The sequence below is a fragment of the Marmota monax genome, unplaced genomic scaffold (genome assembly GCF_021218885.2).
Source record: "Marmota monax isolate L192 unplaced genomic scaffold, Marmota_monax_Labrador192_F-V1.1 WCK01_AAM20220418_F8-fsc00001, whole genome shotgun sequence".
Taxonomy (NCBI): domain Eukaryota; kingdom Metazoa; phylum Chordata; class Mammalia; order Rodentia; family Sciuridae; genus Marmota; species Marmota monax.
The window spans coordinates 43,166,027-43,183,517 of NW_026693777.1; the positions used below are offsets into that span (position 1 = coordinate 43,166,027).

Genomic DNA, 17,491 nt, shown 5'->3' on the forward strand with positions numbered 1-17,491 from the left:
GGACTGTGCATACACTTGAATTTGACATGTTATATGAAGACCCCTTGTTCCCATCCAGTCACTTGGTGTTTGTGCCAGTTACAGGAGCATGCATCTTACCCATTTCACCCCACTCTGGGCCAGCCTTCCTTGCCTGATGACTCTGAGGCTGGTTGCTACGCCCCACTTTCTCCTTTATGCTTCCAGTACTCCTTGGGGAATACTTTCCCTGCCCAGAATCTCTCTCCTTCTTTCCTCAAGCCTGAAAAAGCTTATGTGGAGATCCTTTGTCCTGTCCCTCTATCTCCTTTTCTTTCTTTTTTTCTTTTTGGTATTTGGTATTGACCCAGGTGCACTCTACCACTGAGTCACATTCCGAGCCCCTTTTATTTAAGACAAAGTCTCGCTAAGTTGCCAAGGCTGGCCTCAAACTTATGATCCTCCTGCTTCAGCCTCCTGCGTAGGCATGCACCACCATATACTGCCTGTGTTTCTTTTATCCAACAAGATTCTCTTCTCAGAGAATGGGGTCTCTGAGCCATGAAGATATCTGGGGCCTTTCACCTGCTGTTGCAAGGTTTCATGTGGATTGTACCTGCTCTTTTCTGGTCTTTGAGGGGTTTGCCTTGGGTTTGTCCTTCTTGCAGGTGGACAGAGAATAGAGGGTCTGGTTTCCTTGTTAGCCCAGAGCTGCTGGAGTTTACTGGAGACTGTAAAGAGGGGAGGAGTTGGAGCCTGGGTTTCTCTGACTGAGGCACTAATGAGGGAGTTTCCAGTCTACTCCATGCCCAGTTTCCTCTAAGGCACAGGATAGTCCCTAGGGTGCCAGAGTCCTCTCTTTACAGCCACAAACATACTCTATGGAGAGCAAATGATGACAAAATGAGCCATTGATAAAAAGCTGAACAGATGCTCCCAGCTCTTAGCCTGTCCACAGTAAAGCAAAATAGACCCACCAAATACCTCACTCCTTGTGGAGTGCAAGTATACACAGTGAACTTGCCTCCCCTTTTCTCCTCCCCTGACCCTGGACCTTGGTGTTTGTGCCAGTTTCAGGAGCATGCACAAGCTTCATGCCTTGCTCATCGCTCCCCATTCCCTTCACTGCACACACAGGGTATCAAACAGGAAAGCACTCAGGGAACTGTTCCCACAGTCTGAGCCGGCAGCAGGGGGAAGAACAACACGACCTCACTCTTCCTGCCCAAAATGAAACAGGAAAGCAGCTCTCGGGCCCTGGGGGGCGGGGGAAACTGGGCTGGGACAGAAGGCAAGATGACGAGGCTCCCATGTGGGGGACAGGTAGGACACCCGCAGGACTGCACGTCCACACAACCAGGCTGTGCTGGGCTGCACGAGAAGAGCCTTGGAGTGCTGGCTGCTGGCTAAACTCACTCACCAAAACCTCCCAACATGTTGGCTTCTTGGGCAAAGTGAGGACCATGGATGTGGTGTGGGCTGCAGGTTGGAGCCTAGGCTTTGCTACTTCACCTCAGCAGAAGCCAGGCCAGACACTTGGAGTGCAAACAAGCCACAGCTTGACTCTCCTAGGGATTTCCTGAAGGTCACTGAGGATCCAATCCCTTCTCATAGGAAAGGTACTCGAAGCTTTCCTGACCATTTGAATGTTCAGGTGTACAGATGTACCAGACTAGACCATGACTCTAGGTTAACCATGAATTTCTTTGCATGGGTTAGCAAATGCTCATGTTTGGTGTGCATGCATATTTCACAAGAGAACTCTGAGCTTAGTATCAGTCTGGAGCCAGTATGCTGCCTAGAGAATCAATCTGACCCCACAGTGACCTCCAGCCCTGAGGACAGTGGCTTTTCCAAGACTTCTTCAACTCTACCTGGAGATCACTGTGGAACAGTTAGGGAGGGGCTGTGAAGAAGGCTTGTACAGACAAGGCCTGCCTCAGGGTTGAGCTGGTAAGAGGGCAAAAGAAAAAATGACCGTGGCCCATATCTACTTCCACTTAGGCTAGATGAAGACACTTGACTCAACTGGGTAGTAAGGAGGGTCCATCTCTGACCTGGTCCCACAACGCCCGCCCTCAGTAGACTATTTCCCTGCAGTTCCCCCACAGCATCAGCAGATCCACGTGGCCTTCTACATTCCGGGAAGGGGATGGAAGTGATTCACTCAGGGAACTGTGACTGTCCCTTCCCGGGGAGGTGATGCGCCTGGGAGGTCCCAGTGGCCTTTCCCGAGAGGCCGCGCCCTCCCTCGCGCCCAGGGCGCACTGCCTGGCCCTGTGGCCCGGATAGATCCCGGCAGGCCTGGAGCTGCAGCGGAAGAGACAGGTGCGCCCGCTTGCCGGGGTCAGCCCTCCACCTGCCTCCTCACGACCTGGAGCTCAGAGGCTCCCTGCCCCCCGCGCCCTTTGTTATAGCCCGACTTCCTGTTTGCGGCCGCCGACCCCGGCTCACTTCCCGGGCCGGGAAAACGTCGAAGGCCGCAAGTTTCTCGGAGACTCGCCGGCCCCCTGGGCTCCTCCTCCTCCTTTCCCAAATCCCGCCCCAACCTGGGAGTCCGCGCGGGGCTGCTGCTGCGAGAAGCCGTAGTTGCGAGTGGAACCGCGCGGCCCGAGGTCTGACACTAGAGGGCGCTGTGCGGCCTTGGGGCTGAGGAGGGCTGCCGTCCGGAGCCAACCGTACAGCCGCGGAAAAGCAATGTCCAAGCCGAGGAAAGCTTGAATCTTTTGCGTTTGGGGGCTTTAGAGAGCTCTGTTAGGCTCGGCGCCCCTAAGCCGAGGGGTAAACTGGAGGGAGCCTAGTGCGATACTTTCCTCCAAATATCCCCAGGGATTCCAGAGGAGCAGCAGAGCTGCAGCACCTGCTCTAGCCAGCGCAGCAGCCGCCTCCTGGGCTCGGCCAGTCAGCTCTCCCCCCAACAGTTCTGCCACTTTCATCCAATGGGCAGCCAGAATGGAAGGGAATGGGGCCTGGACAGAAACTGTTGAGTTAGAGGGCTGAAGGTCCCTTCCAGCACCACCCCTTATTGCCAGGTGATCTACTGGGACAAGTCCATCCTTTACTTTCTTCCTTCAGCACGGATTGAGCACTTATTATAAATCAGGCATTGGCGGCAAAACATGTTCTCCCATCCGGGGAAATTAACTATCTTTGACCTTTCTGAAGATAATACTTCTTGTACATTTCTTTTTTTCTTTAATAATCATAGTTGTTTTTTTTAAAAGAGAGAGAGTTTTTAATATTTATTTTTTAGTTTTTCAGCGGACACAACATCTTTGTTTGTATGTGGTGCTGAGGATCGAACCTGGGCCGCACACATGCCAGGCGAGCTGAGCCACATCCCCAGCCCCCATTCTTGTACATTTCTAAGGTTGAAATGAGTTAATATATAACACTTGTGAGCACTGTTTTAGCTCCTGGTTGGTTAATCCTTAAATGTATGTAGGTATACCACTTTCTAGAGCTGCTACTCCCCCTGCCCACAGCACCGAGGTGGGCTCTAGTGGGGTTGGAGTCTGCTTAAATAATCCCAGCAGTAGACTCAGGAGCATGTGAGGCAGTTGCCTCCACTTTTGCTCCCATTTGTGCTGTCTTTGAGGAACCCCGGCTAGGCTGGTCATCCTTCTCTGAAGTGGGCGGTTGTGAAAGGGAGGCCTTTGCTGTGGGAAGGAGCAGCAAGACTCCAAGAAGAGTCACTTTCCTGCACCTGTAGGAGGCTGAAGCAGGAGGACACAAGTTTGAGGCCAACCTGGGCACTTTAGTGAGACCTTGTCTCAATAAATAAATAAATAAAAAGGCCTGTGAACATAACTTAGTGGTAGAGCATCCCTGGGTTCAATCCCTCTAGCTGGGAAAAGGAAAAAAAAAGTCACCTTCCCTCTTGGAGATCTGCCACAAGTTATTTTTTTTGTCACCTTTTCCCTGGCCTCAGGGACACTGCACTCCTTAACACCCTGGCCAAGTGTGGGCTTGGCTTGTTGCCTCCATCCCCAAAGGCTAGGACACAGGGGCCAAAAAGCCAGCCACGGCTACAACTAGGCACAAGGTCTGAGAAGAAACATAGATCCCCCCCCACAACTTTACTCTCACAACACAATAAACAGAACAATTCTGTGACCTCTGGTTACCAAGATGCAAATGGGGATTTCTCCTCACCAGGAACCAATCAATCTTTCTGCAGCAGATAGCAGCTGTGTGTTCTGTAGTTCAATTCAATTCTTACACATCTACCTGGAAATATTGTTGAATCCTATATGTTAATGGTTCAGCTGCACAAGACTTCCCCCCACTTCCAATGCCAATCACAAGTCTGAGTTTGGTTTAATTGTGCTTCCACTAATCAGTTATGAATTAGGGTTCCCATAACCCCTTCCTCCTGTTTGACTAATTTGCTAGAGTGGCTCACAGAGCTTGGGGGAACACTTTAATTACATGTACTAGTTTATTATAAAGGATACAGATGAAGAGATGCACTGGGTAAGATATGAAGGATGGGATGCAGAGCTGCCATGCCCTGTCTGGATGCTCCACCATCTAGGACCCTCCATGTGTTCAGCATTCTGGAAGCTCACCCAATTCTATGCTTTTGGGTTTTTGTGGAGATCTCACTACATAAGCATGACTGATTAAATAATTAGCCATTGGTGATCAACTCAACTTTTAGCCCTTCTCCCTCCTCTAAGTTTGGAGGATGGGGCTGAAAGTGTCAAACCTCTAATCAGGCTTTGATCTATCATCTTGTGACCATCCCTCATCCTGAAGCTTCTTGGCTGCTAGCCATTAGTCAGCTCATTAGCATGCAAAAAGACATTTATTACTTTTTAGATTTCAAAGGTTTTAGGAGTTGTATGCCAGGAAACTGGAGGAAGACCAAATATGTATTTCATAGTGTTGCCAACACAGTAGCATGTACCTTTAATTCCAGCAACTTGGGAGGCTGAGGCAGGAAGATCAAAGGTTCAAGGTCAGCCTCAGCAAGTTGGCAAGGCCCTTTCTCAAAAAAAAAAAAAGGGCTGGGGATATAGCTCAGTTGGTAGAATGCTTGCTTTGCATGCACAAGGCCCTTAAAAAAAAACATTAAAAAAATTAAAAGGACTGGGAATGTAGTTCAATGGTAAAACATTCCTGGGTTCAATCCCTAGTGCCCCAAACCAAAACAAAACAAAACAAAAAAAACACCTTATAGTATCACAGAAGGTAACCAGCTGAGATCTCAGGAATCTTGATTTAGCAACAGGTTGGCTCAGGTCCTGGGCCTGCCTTTTGTCATGACACTTTCTGCAGGGCAGAGCCACAGCCCCAACAGACATGGCCAGCCTGTGTGTCTCCAGTGGTCCCTCTGACTGAGCTCAAATTGGAAGTTTACTTATCTGAAGATTGCTGTCCATTTTCCTCAGAGACAGATATTTGGGCCACACATATCTTCTTAGGCCCAGGTCAGTTTCATACATCCACAGATGGTTCTCTTCTCTCAATGCTCCTCTTTATTTTTCTGCTAAAAAAAAAAAAAAAAAAAAAAAAAACTTAAAGCTTCTGGGATCTTTCTCTTCCCATTAACAGTGGGCTCTGAGGCAATGATATCCCAGCTATTCTCATTTAAGGGGCTTTCTTGGCTGTCCATGGGCCTCAGAGTCTGCACCCTCTCAGAAAATGTTGAACAAATTGAACATTCAACAGTCATACTTCCCCACAGAGCCTGGTTTTCTAGGGTTCTCTTCTAAAGCCATAGCCTGTCACACTGCAGTATTTCTACAGGGTCTGACATTCAGCTTTGAGCCCATGGACACTTTCTATGCAGCCCAGTCACTCTATCATCTCAGGGGTTCACTGAGAGAGAGACCTTAACTTAGGATATGTAGGGATATGTGACACAAAGAGAACTTCAGCATGCTCCAGACAGATTTATTTAGGAAAGCAGATGTACTTTCAAGGGAGAATGCAGACTATCTAATATCTTTGGGGGTAAAGAAATAAACATTCAAGGGATAACTGGGACTATCTTGAGGGTGAGAAGTTTTGGGGGTTACATGAGGAAGACACATTCAAGGAATAATATGAGCCACCTCCAGAGGAAGAGATAGGACCTTGGTCTGTGGTATTATTTATAGAGGGACAGTAACTAAGGCTGAAACAGAGGTGGAGTCAAGGCAGAATTACATAACTTCACAACGGTTTTTCTAGCACTTGTGCAGTGTCCTTGTATTATTTTGCATGCAAGGACATGAGTCAAGGGTGTGGACCAAGGGCTTGGGCCAAGGGCAAGAGCCACGGGCCAGTTTGCACAGGAAAATTTTTGCAATTCAAAGGCTCAGGGCTTTTCCTGCATTCTAACAGCTCACCTGCCCTGTCATTTTTGAGTCTCAGACTATCTTTTTTGTACCCCAAAATTCTTATTCAACTCCACTGAAATGCTCCCCACAGCAGCTTCTCCCTAGCTCTTCAGTTGTTGCTTCCTGCCCACATAAATTATATCTTCATCTCTCCTTGGAATTAGGGGTGCAACTCTCTACCCCAGCCCTCTCTTAGAGCCCTGAACCCTCCCCTTCTAGGTAGAGTAGGACTGAGTTCTGAATAAGTAAAACACTGGTTCCCAGAGGTGCCCTGTCAACTGGGTCTCTCCTTGCTTGGGAGCTGGACGATGGGAAGGGAGCCAGGTTTTCCCACCATCCCATGCACTTCTGTAGGATATGAGTAAATCCTTATAGTCCCTGCTTTTGTGGGCAGAGGGCCAAGCACCTTTCCTGGCCCTGGAGGTAGCTGCATAAGCAGCAGAACTACCCACCTCTGATTCTCTTGTGAGGTGGACTGCTCCAAACTCAGCATGCTGCTCCAAACTTGAGGACACTTGGGGAATAGTAAATGCAGGCAGGGACTTTCATTGACTTCCCTTATCCGCCTAAAAACAGGTCCTCCAGAAGGAGCTCAATTGTCATGAGCCCTCCCTGGAACTTCATCAACCAGGAAGGATTAAGTTTGTATCACAGGAGAGGATGCTGGAGGCCAATTCCATACCCAGGAAGATTTTCATTTCTTTTTTTCTTTGCAGTGCTGGGAATGGAACCCAGCACCTCATCCATGCTAGACAAGTGCTCTACTACTGAACCACAACCCCAGTTCAGTCACAGTTTATCACAGGCTGTCACCTATTCTTCTGATGGTCCATTCATCTTTCTGAAAAATCATTTACCCTTCCCTAATTGCTTACTTCCCTCCTCCCCCCTATCCTGGGTTTTTGGTTATTCAATTTTCCTTCATAAGATGGCTCTGGGCATATAATAAATTTATATGCCTTTTCTCCTATTAATCTGCCTGCTGTCTATTTCAGACTCAATTAATGAACCCTCAAAAGGTAGAAGAAAAGTCTTCCCTCCCCTACTCACTGAGTGGAGGGACTCCACTGCTCCACTTTCCCCTCCTCTTGACAGAATGTTGGTGGAGCTATGTACTCCTTGCACATGGACCAGGAACCTGAGGACACACTTATTTCTCAGAACTCTGTGGGAGGTGTGAGCCTTCATTTATTTTGTTAACTTATTTTAGCAACCCCAATCCTGAAACACACACATGCACGTGCGCTAACATTTACTGAGCATGCCCATGTACCCAGCTTTGGCTAACAAGTTATTTATTTCAATCTTTTTCAGACCCTACAAGGTGCATACTACTACTACTACTACTACTACTATTATTATTACTAATTTCACAGTTGATAAAACTGAGGACCAATGACCACATGGTTAGTACATTGTGGAGTGGGACTCAAATCTGAGCAAGCTGAGTTTAGAGCCTGCGTCTGGGCAGGATTTGCATCCTTCTGGAATCAGCAGCTTTATAAAACAATTTCATGTAAATTAAATTCACCTAATTCCATAACTCCCCCAAACACACCCTTACCTGATTTCAGATAATCATACTTGCTAACAGCAAAAGTTGATCACAGTGTCAGGAATGAGAAGCGAGAAGGAACATATCATAAGGAAATGAGAAGTGACCACCTGCAGGGGAATAATAAGGAAAGAACAATTTGGGAAAAGGTCTAAAAGAGGAAGCCATCACGTGTGCATCATGTGCCAATCATGTGTAACTCTACAAGCTGAAGGTGATGCCTGGGCCCATCACCTCTCCTGAGATGATGGCATCTGTATGGGCATGATATCAGCAGCCTTCTCCTGAAGGGATTTTAGAAGAAAAAATAGGTTGGATTTTTTTTTTTTTTAATTGAGAGGAACCAGCTAAGTGGGTGGTTTGTTGCTTGGGTGTGTCCCACAGGGGAGGGAAGAAGACAGATGTTGTTGGAAAGGAGAAGGAAGGAACGGGAATAGGCAAGCCATGTTCACAGGAAGGTGCTGAAGATCCCCTTGGCTAGCTTTTGTAGAGATCCTAGTTTGAGAAGGTCAAGGCTGAAACTGTGACATGCAGTACATGAGACATTGCCATGGCCTTTATTCTAACTATGTTTGTAGAGAACCTTCTACATGTCAATACTGTGTTGGCTCCCCTGGTCCTTCTCTAAGAGCTCTCAGGTTCATGGAAGGCAGGATGTCCAGTGATTATCAGTGAGGAGACTCAGAGCTGGACCATCTGCCTTTAGACCCAGGTTCTACTACTTACACTGTCGAAGTTAGTAGGTTACTTAACTTTCCTATTGGCTTATCTGTGAACTGATGGTTTACTTCACAAAGGAGGAGAGAAGTTTATAATTAGAATGGATGTAAAAGTGTCTAGCAAACTGCCCCACCATATGGTAAGCATCATGTTTGTTATGAAGTGGAAGGATCAGATAAATAAACAAATGTGTCCTAAGGGGTTGTGGGAGCCTACAGGGGAAAGTGCCTAACTCTGCCTGGAGCAAGTTCAGGTTACTGAGGACAGGAATAAGAAGTCATGAAGATTCTGGGCTTTACTTGGGGTGGGAGAAGGCCAAGAATGAACACCATGTGTAATTCAGTGATAGGGCACCCCTAGGTTTAATCACCAGTATTGAGGGGAAAAAAATGAATATCTTTAAAATGTTACTCAGATGATTCAGATAAGCTGATAGGCCACTACTCCTTAACCCATCAGAAAAGCATCTATTTGCTCTTTTAAGGTAACTTTTCATTATTTAAAAATTGTATTTTGCTGGGTGTGGTGGCACACACCTGTAATCCCAGGGACTTGGAAGGCTAAGGAAGGAGGATTGCAAGTTTGAGGCCAGCCTGGGCAACTTAGCGAAAATCTGTGTCAAAATAAAAAATAAAAATAAAAAGGGTTGAGGATATAGCTTAGTGGTAAAGCACCCCTGAGATCAGTTTCAGTACCCCCCACAAGGTTTAATAATAATCAAATTATTTAATAATAATCAAATTAAATTTCACAAAACTTGGAAATAGAGAAAAGATTCACCCATAATACCAATAGTCTAACACTAGTATTTTTTTTTTAAATATTTATTTATTTTTTAGTTTTCTGCAGAAATAACATCTTTGTATGTGGTGCTGAGGATCGAACCCAGGTCGCACGCATGCCAGGCGAGCGCTCTACCGCTTGAGCCACATCCTCAGCCCTAACACTAGTATTTGATGTCCCAACCTTTATTCCTCATACATCTTTTTTTAAAAATATTTATTTATTTTTGTTTTCGGCGGACACAACATCTTTGTTTTGTATGTGGTGCTGAGGATCGAACCCGGGCTGCACGCATGCCAGGCGAGCGCGCTACCGCTTGAGCTACATCCCCAGCCCCTTCCTCATACATCTTGTTTTTAAATGTTAATCATAGTAAATGTGATAGTTCATATTTTGCATTTTTAAACTATGCATCACTGGCATTTTTACTACATTGTTTTCATAATGAATTTTGATCAATGAACTAGAAATAGCCTTCTTTTTAAATGTTCATGTTCTTTTTATAAAGTTTCATTCAGAATCAGTATACAAAAGAATACGCAAATCTTTTAACTCAATCACTTTGAGCACAAGTGTTCTTCCAGAATTGTTCTAAGCAAATAAGCACATTTAGCCTCCCCTGCTCCCAGAACTGGGGATTGAACCCAGGGCCCCAAACATTCTAGGCAAGTGCTCTCCTCATATCCCCAGCCCCAGCCTTTTTTTTTGGTGGTGGTACTAGGGATGAACCCAGGGGCACTTTACTGACCTACATGCCTAGCCTTTTTTGTATTTTGAGACAGTCTAGTTAAATTGCCCAGTCCAGGCTGTCCTCAGACTTTCGATCCTCCTGCCTTAACCTCTGGAGTCATGGAGATTATAAGGATGTTACTCCATACCCACGCCTATCCCCAGACTTTTAAGTTTAAGAAGTTTTAGCAGGTTATTTTATACCCTGTCTTTTCACTTAATTATACATCACAGACAAATATTTCCATGTCAATCAGTATAGACATATACAATTATTTCTAGTGGCTTCACCAATTTAATGAACTAATCTCAAGTTTATGTAAACATCTATCACTGGATGTTTACGTTGTCCCTGTGCCTGTACATGCTCTGGCACTTGTGTGTGTGTGTGTGTGTTCTTCTCCATCACGTGAATTGACCATAATTTACTTAAACATTTGGCTATTTTTGGATATTTAAGTAGTTTTTCTTTTGTTTTTGCTATAATAAATAACAATGCATTGAAAATCTTCAGACATGTGGCTTTTCCCATATTTTGAATAATTTCCTGGAGTGGAAGTATTGGGTCAGAGGGCAGGGACATTTTATGGTTCTTGATTGTATCACTAAGCTGCTTTCTCAGAGGGTTGTTTGGGCCTGTTCAGATACTTCCAGCAATGTGCTGTTATCAGCTTCCCATTTTCCATTCACTTACAAAGGTGGTGAGAAGAGAAGAGGATATTTTTTTCTAAGCAAAGGAGGTGCTCAGGTGGACTAACAGGAACAGATAGGGAGAAAAAAGGATAGAGTGAACCTGGGGAACAGGCAAAGAGAAAGAGAAAGGAGTGACCAGAAAAGACCATTTTGTTTGAATTATTTTCCTCATGTTCATTGTAAAGAACCCAGACTTTTTCATAAATTAGAATTTACTACACAAAATCCTCCTTTGAGGGCTGGGATGTGGCTCATTGGTTAAGCTCCTCTGAGTTAAATCCATCCCTAGTACCAAAAAAAAAAAAAAAAAAAAGCAAGCAACCAAACAAGGAAACCCAGGCCTCCTTTGATGTCAGCTTACAATTTAGGTACCATCTTCAGTATTTTTTCTTTCTTTTTTTTTGGAACCCATGACCTTGAGTTTGCTATGTAAGTACTATATCCCTGAGCTATACATACCCCCAGCCTTATCTTCAGATTTTTACACAAATACTACTGAAAATCTTGTGAGTATTTTTGTTTGTTTTCCTGGTGCTGGGGATTGAACCCAGGGCCTCCTGCATACTTGGCAAGTGCTTTACTACTGAGCTACACCTCAGCCTTCATCAGATCAATAACTTTTTTTTTTTTTGGTACCAGGAATCGAACTCAGGGGTTAAGTAACCAATGAGCCATCTCCCCAGTCCCCCTTCTTTTTTCTTTCACTTTTTTTTTTTTTTTTAAATTTGAGACAGGGTTTTGCTATGTTGCTCAGGGCTTCACTAAGTTGCTGATGCTGGCCTGGAACTTGCAATCCTCCTGCCTCATTGTCCCCAGTTGCTGGGATTACAGACCTGTGCCAAGATACCCGGCCTAATAACTTATTTTTAATTTTTTAGTTCTTAATAGAACTTTATTTATTTATATGTGGTGCTGAGAATCAAACCCAGTGCCTCACACATGCCAGGCAAGTGTTCTACCACTGAGCCACAACTCCAGCCCCCCAATAATTTATTTTTAAAGGTATAGCTTCCTGCTACACACTCACCTTTGGAATGAATACAATCACTTAGTGTGCAGATAATGTTTAATTTCAATAATTAGGAACTGAACTAATATTGTCCACTTCCCCTGCCAGAGGGCTCACCCTAACCTCAACAACAATCTCTGGGAGTCAGTTCCACCCGGGGAAGGCCTTCTGCGGCCTCTGTTTCTCTTTTTTAATCAAAAACACCCCCATCTGGCAGCCCCTTTCTACTGCTTAAGGAGTTGATCCCAGATGGCCTGTGGGACTCTCCACTGGGTGGTGAGTAGCCAAAGGAAAAGGCCTGTAGCTGCTGGCAGTGCATCACACCTCAGCGCCTAAGGATTAACCATTACCACAAATTCTCAAGTCTGGGAAAAGCTAAACCCATGGCCTTAGGGCAAAGCTGGTCTGGCGTTCACGTTAAGGCCTTTCACCACAGATGCCCGGGGAAGCCAAAGTGACTGCTGTCCCAATCGCTCTGGCTGGATCTTCCTCAAACCTGCCTGAGCTCAGGAGGTTCCACACCCGGCCCGGACGTGGACCTCACGTGAGGTCTGCAAACCTTGACTGCCTGACTTGACTCAACCGCAGCCTCTGTAGAACCCCTTCGCGCCCCCGTGACTCAGTTTCTCCATTTGCTCACGCGAGCCAACGGCGTGAGGCACCGGAGTGGAATGCGGACGGTGCTTCCTACAGCTTCCTCGCTGTCGGCCGTGGGTGCGTGCTCTCAGGAGTTTACAACGCCCAGAGTGCTCATTCTGGCTGTGTCCTGCTCCGGCCCCAGGACAGTCTTGGGGTGGCAGTGACTCGGCCACATCACCCGCAGGACTGCTGAGGAGACATCGCCTTAAACCCACCAGCTATGGCTCCTGCATGGCCCGGGCCAGGAGGAGTTGCCAAGGAGAAGCCCACTGCCCGTGACCACGCCGGGCCCATGCCCACTGCCCGCCGCCTGACGCAATCCGAGGCGCCCTTGCTGCATGCGGGCGCTGGGGAAACCTTCGCTGCCGTTGCATCACTTCTGCCAGGTTTGCCACGAGGTGGAGCCGAACCAATCAGCGAGCGCACTGAGCCCGGGGCAGGCCACTCAGCCACCCACTTGAAGAGTAGCGCGGTTAACCGAGAAGCAAAATCCGAAGATGATTGGCCCAAAGAGGATTTGCCCCGCCCCAATCACCGCGGCAGCTGGCCGCGGCGGGCGGGGGGGGTCCCTCCGCCGGAGGGTTTAAAGGGCACCTCCGTGGGGGCCACTCAGCTGGAGCGACCGACCGGTGCCAGGCCAGGTGTGCGCGTCCGTCGGTCCTTCCGTGCCCGCGCCGGAGACCAGCCCCGGAGGCCGCCCGGGCCCGTCCCTGTGCCCGGCACCATGAAGCAAGAGCCTGCAGCCCAGAACACCCCGCCCCCCTCGCCGTCTCCGAACGCATCCGCGCAGTACCCCCAGGAGGATGGCGACCCTCCAGCACTTTGGATTTTCGGGTATGGCTCCCTAGTGTGGAGGCCCGACTTCGCTTACAGTGACAGCCGTGTGGGCTTCGTGCGAGGCTACAGCCGCCGTTTCTGGCAAGGAGACACCTTCCATCGGGGCAGCGACAAGATGGTGAGAATCTGACTGTGCCCAGGGGGGTGAGGGCGGTGGGTAGCATTGTGGGCGCCGGTGCCCTGGAATAGCCTGGGCTCTCTGGGCCAATGTGTAAAACTGTGTCTGGCTTTGTGGCTTAAATTTGTGTGCCCAAGTGATCACTGTGTGATTGATGCCTGGAGTCGGTAAACCTGTGGATCCCTGGGTTGATTACCAATCTGGACCATTGCCATCTATCTGCCTTACTATTTCTCCTGTATCCCTACATCACTCGCTGCTCATCCCTCTGTATGAATAGGACTCTCTGAGTCCTAGCCAACAGAATGATAAGGTTTTCTCTGCGTTGATGGCAGAACTGATTTCTAACTTGTCTTTCAAAATCTTCCTTCCCTCCCTAGCCTGGTCGTGTGGTGACCCTCCTTGAAGATCGTGAGGTAAGTGCTCTGGGAAAAGGGGGACCCAGCACCCAATGTGGAAGGGTGCCACACACAGAGCTTTTTGGGCCCATGACTGTAAGCTATAGCTGTTGCTTGTCTGGCAGAGTGGAAGTATGTTTTGGCTCAGTGTTTCTCAGAGTTATGTAGGATCTGCAGAATTTAATTCAGTAGGATTGGAATGAGGTCTGAGGTGCACCATTTCTAACAAGCTTACAGGTGATGCCATTACATGTTTCTGAACCACACTATGAATAGAAATCCTGTCCTCCCTGGGATTAGACCACCTTTTAAGAAAAGAGGCATAAGCCAGGCCTGGTGGTGCACACCTGTTAACCCAGGGAATTGGGGAAGTTGAGGCAGGAGGATCCCAAGTTTGAAGTAAGCCTGGGCAACTTAGTGGGACCCTGTCTCAAAAAATAAATAAACAAGAGCTGGAGTTGTAGCTCCGTGGTAGAGTGCTTGCCTAGCAAGTATGAGGCACAGGGTTTGAACCTGAGCATCACTTAAAAAAATAAATAAATAAAATAAAGGTATTTCCATCTACAACTAAACATATTTTAATAAAAATAAATAAGCAAGCAAACAGATATATAGAGTGGAGTTATAGCTTGGTGGTAAAGCAGCCCTGGGCTCCCTAGTACCACCACAAAAAAGAAAAAAAAAAGTACAGTCCTTGGGTCACGGGGGGTGGGGTGGGGGTGGGGGAATATCATTCTGTAATGAAGGAGGGACCAGCAAACAGTTGCTGTGACTGATCAGAAATATCTTTATTTCCTCCTAGGGCTGCACTTGGGGTGTGGCATACCAGGTCCAAGGTGAGCAGGTGAGCGAGGCCCTGAAGTACCTGAATGTGCGAGAGGCAGTGCTTGGTGGCTATGACACCAAGGAAGTCACTTTCTATCCTCAAGATACACCTGATCAACCACTCAAGGCATTGGCTTATGTGGCCACCCCACAGAACCCTGGCTACTTGGGCCCTGCTCCAGAAGAGGCCATTGCTACACAGATCCTGGCCTGCCGAGGCTTCTCTGGTCACAATCTTGAGTACTTGCTGCGTCTTGCAGACTTCATGCAGCTCTGTGGGCCTCAGGCCCAGGATGAGCATCTGGAAGCCATCGTGGATGCTGTAGGCACCATGCTGCCCTGCTTCTGCCCGACGGAGCAAGCTCTGGCGCTGGTCTGAGGGGCTGAGCCCCTGCAGGGAGTGCCCATGTGGACATCAGGGCCAGGTGCCCACCACAGTGCTTGATACAAACTTGATACAGCTAGAATTCCTGAGATGTCATGGTAGACAACTGGGGACTTCTCTTCCTAAGCCCCTGTCAGTCTGCCAGCTTCTAGCTCTCCTGCTTGACACTGACTTCTGAACACTTTATTTATTGCACCATGTTGGTGTGGTGGCAGGGTGGGTGGGGGGGGGGCCTGCCCTGGACATGGCCCTGCTGCGCAGTGGCTCCACCTCAGGCCCTGGTGCCTGACCAGATTTCCCTCATTGCTGCTGCTAACCCCACACTACACAGGCCTCCACCTCTCCAGGGAGCCTCTAAGAGCCTTGATTTTCTGTCCATCCAGACCAACCATTTCCCAGCCTTGGAAATATTACCTGCCCAAGTTCCCAGCCAGCAGGAGGGGCAGTGGGAAGTGAGCAGAGGGAGCCCTACAAGGACTCAGTCCCTTTCCAATCCCACTCACCCACTAGAGTCCCAGGGCAGAGCTGGATCTGTTGCCTAGACAAAACTGCTGAGACTGGGCCTGGGCCTCTTACCTTTTGGGTTTTGTTTCTCCGACTCTGTCTCCTTGTCTGTCTGGACCACTTTTGTGTATCTGTTGGTCTGTTTCTGGGAAGCTCATCACCATAGGCCCTTGCTCCTTCCCTGTCTGTCTCATACTGTTATTCATAAATTGATCTCTTATTATCTCTGCTGTGCTGGGATGTGCTTCTTTCTTTACATGAGGGTTGGGGTAAGCAACAGGTATACCCTAGAAGTTTCCTAGGAGGGAAAAGGCTTGGACCCTATACCAGGTCTTCCTTCAGCTGCAGGGCCAGCTGCTAGCTCTTCCTGGCAGGTGGGCCAGAACTCTGGCTTCCTACTAAAGGAGCATGTGGATTAGGGTATGGGGATGACAACTTCTGGGCAACACTGACAGTGGGATTCTGTGGCCTGTAGGACCTGAGGTCCCTTTTACTTCCAGGGTCAGAGTGCTCACAGCTGCCTCCTGGGGCTGCAGTTATTGGCTGTCCCTTCTTCTGTCTCAAGCTGCCAAGACTTGCCCATATTGGGATAAGTTGTAAGATGCTCTCTTGTTGCTGCATATTTACCCCCTGCCTCTCCCTGTGTACTCTTCCTCAGGTTCTGGCTCCAGGGAGGTCACAGTACCTAGATGTCAGCCTGGTCTGCCCCTCTTTAACAATGAATGGCTCCTATGAGGGTCTCCTGGACCTGCAAGATGGGAGTGGGGCCAAGATGACAGGATTTAGCAGAAGAGTCTCTGTCCAAACCACCCCTTCCTTCACTACCTAGAGACCTCAGAGAAGTACCTAGCTCTCTGAGCACTTCACCCTATGAGGGGACAGATCCCATGAAATGATGGATGGGGACAGGCTGTGTGGTATGTACTGCTGTTGTGGCCAGTGCCCTGGATTGGTCTGGTGTCCCCAGCAGGGTCAGTTCCGATCAAGTTGGGCAGGTGTTGTGCCTGGGGAGGGTGCCATGCTGAGTCGTGTGCCCATGTCTTGGCAGCCTTGTAATCTTAGCCATTGATGGGAAAAGTGTGGAGTTCAGCCAGGTTCTTCTGGGAACCTGGTCAGGACAACACAACAAGTGTGTGACAGAAATCCCTGGGCAGCCACCTCTGGGGCTTCCTGCATCAGAGCAGAGCCTGGCTCTAGACTGGAGGTTGAACGGGGTGGGGAGGGCTATTTGTCAGCTAAACATGTTCCTCAAGTCATTGTGTCAGGCACTGTTCTAGGCACTGGGGATACAACAATAAAAGGGTCTTCTCTCTCTTTCTTTTTTTTTGGTGGTGCTGGAGATTGAACCCAGGGCCTCACACATGCTAGGCAAGCACTCTACCACTGGGCTACAGCCCCAGCCCAGGATCTTCCTCCTTAAGGAACCTGGAGTCTAGAACTGATGGTGACCATTCCATATGAAATGGGAGCAAGTCGAAAGGAGCCCTGAGCTGAGTGAACAGGCAGTCAGGGAAGACTTTCTGGGGGAGGGAGCCTGAAATGGGACCTCTGGGAACAGGGAGTCAGAGAACAGCATGTGCTTGACTGGGAGACAAGGTCAGACAGGCTGGCCCAGCAGCAGGGGAGGGGACATGAGGCTGCATAGAGGGAAGGACTGGGGCCAGCTGCCCTAGTGACTGTGCTGGGCTGTGCAGGTGGCATTCCTCCTGGGTCAGTGGCGGACCTCCAGTGGATTCTGGTGTGCTAATGAGGAAACTCTGGTTGCTGTGTCACACTGGAGGAGGAAGGCCAGTCAGCAGGAGGTGACGGTGCGAGCCATGGCAAGAGGCATGGGCAGCAGTGTGGATCTGAGTGTGATTTAGGGGTGAGATTGATAGGATTTGGTGACAGACTGGTTGAGCAGAGTGAGGGTCTGAAGATATAGTAGGGAAAAGCAGCTCAAACTCAGGCTCAGTTTCTTCTACTAAACAATACAGACCACTTCGGAGCCCAGATGTGGGTGGGTTTTC

General features: G+C 48.3%; 1 protein-coding gene and 1 long non-coding RNA gene across 2 annotated transcripts; one reads left to right on the forward strand and one right to left on the reverse strand.

The window, feature by feature from the left end:
* Positions 1-4,975: 4,975 nt before the first annotated feature.
* LOC124104139 (uncharacterized) lies at positions 4,976-12,868 on the reverse strand. Its single transcript, XR_006855363.2, has 3 exons — positions 12,631-12,868; positions 7,852-7,952; positions 4,976-5,452 (listed from the first exon to the last, which is right to left on the reverse strand). It is a non-coding gene; the product is annotated as an uncharacterized LOC124104139 (long non-coding RNA).
* Positions 12,869-12,898: 30 nt separating this feature from the next.
* On the forward strand, positions 12,899-16,800 carry Chac1 (ChaC glutathione specific gamma-glutamylcyclotransferase 1). The gene is made up of 3 exons (XM_046460792.2): positions 12,899-13,370; positions 13,751-13,786; positions 14,571-16,800. Exons 1-3 carry the CDS (start codon positions 13,140-13,142, stop codon positions 14,970-14,972), a joined length of 669 nt encoding a protein of 222 aa, XP_046316748.1. The 5' UTR covers positions 12,899-13,139; the 3' UTR covers positions 14,973-16,800.
* Positions 16,801-17,491: the final 691 nt, after the last annotated feature.

Excerpts from the sequence above, each read along its gene's own strand:
- Chac1 (XM_046460792.2), top strand. The coding sequence starts at position 13,140 with ATGAAGCAAGAGCCTGCAGCCCAGAACACCCCGCCCCCCTCGCCGTCT. Across the intron at positions 13,371-13,750 it reads ATCGGGGCAGCGACAAGATG|CCTGGTCGTGTGGTGACCCT; the intron begins GTGAGAATCTGA and ends TTCCCTCCCTAG. Across the intron at positions 13,787-14,570 it reads CCCTCCTTGAAGATCGTGAG|GGCTGCACTTGGGGTGTGGC; the intron begins GTAAGTGCTCTG and ends ATTTCCTCCTAG.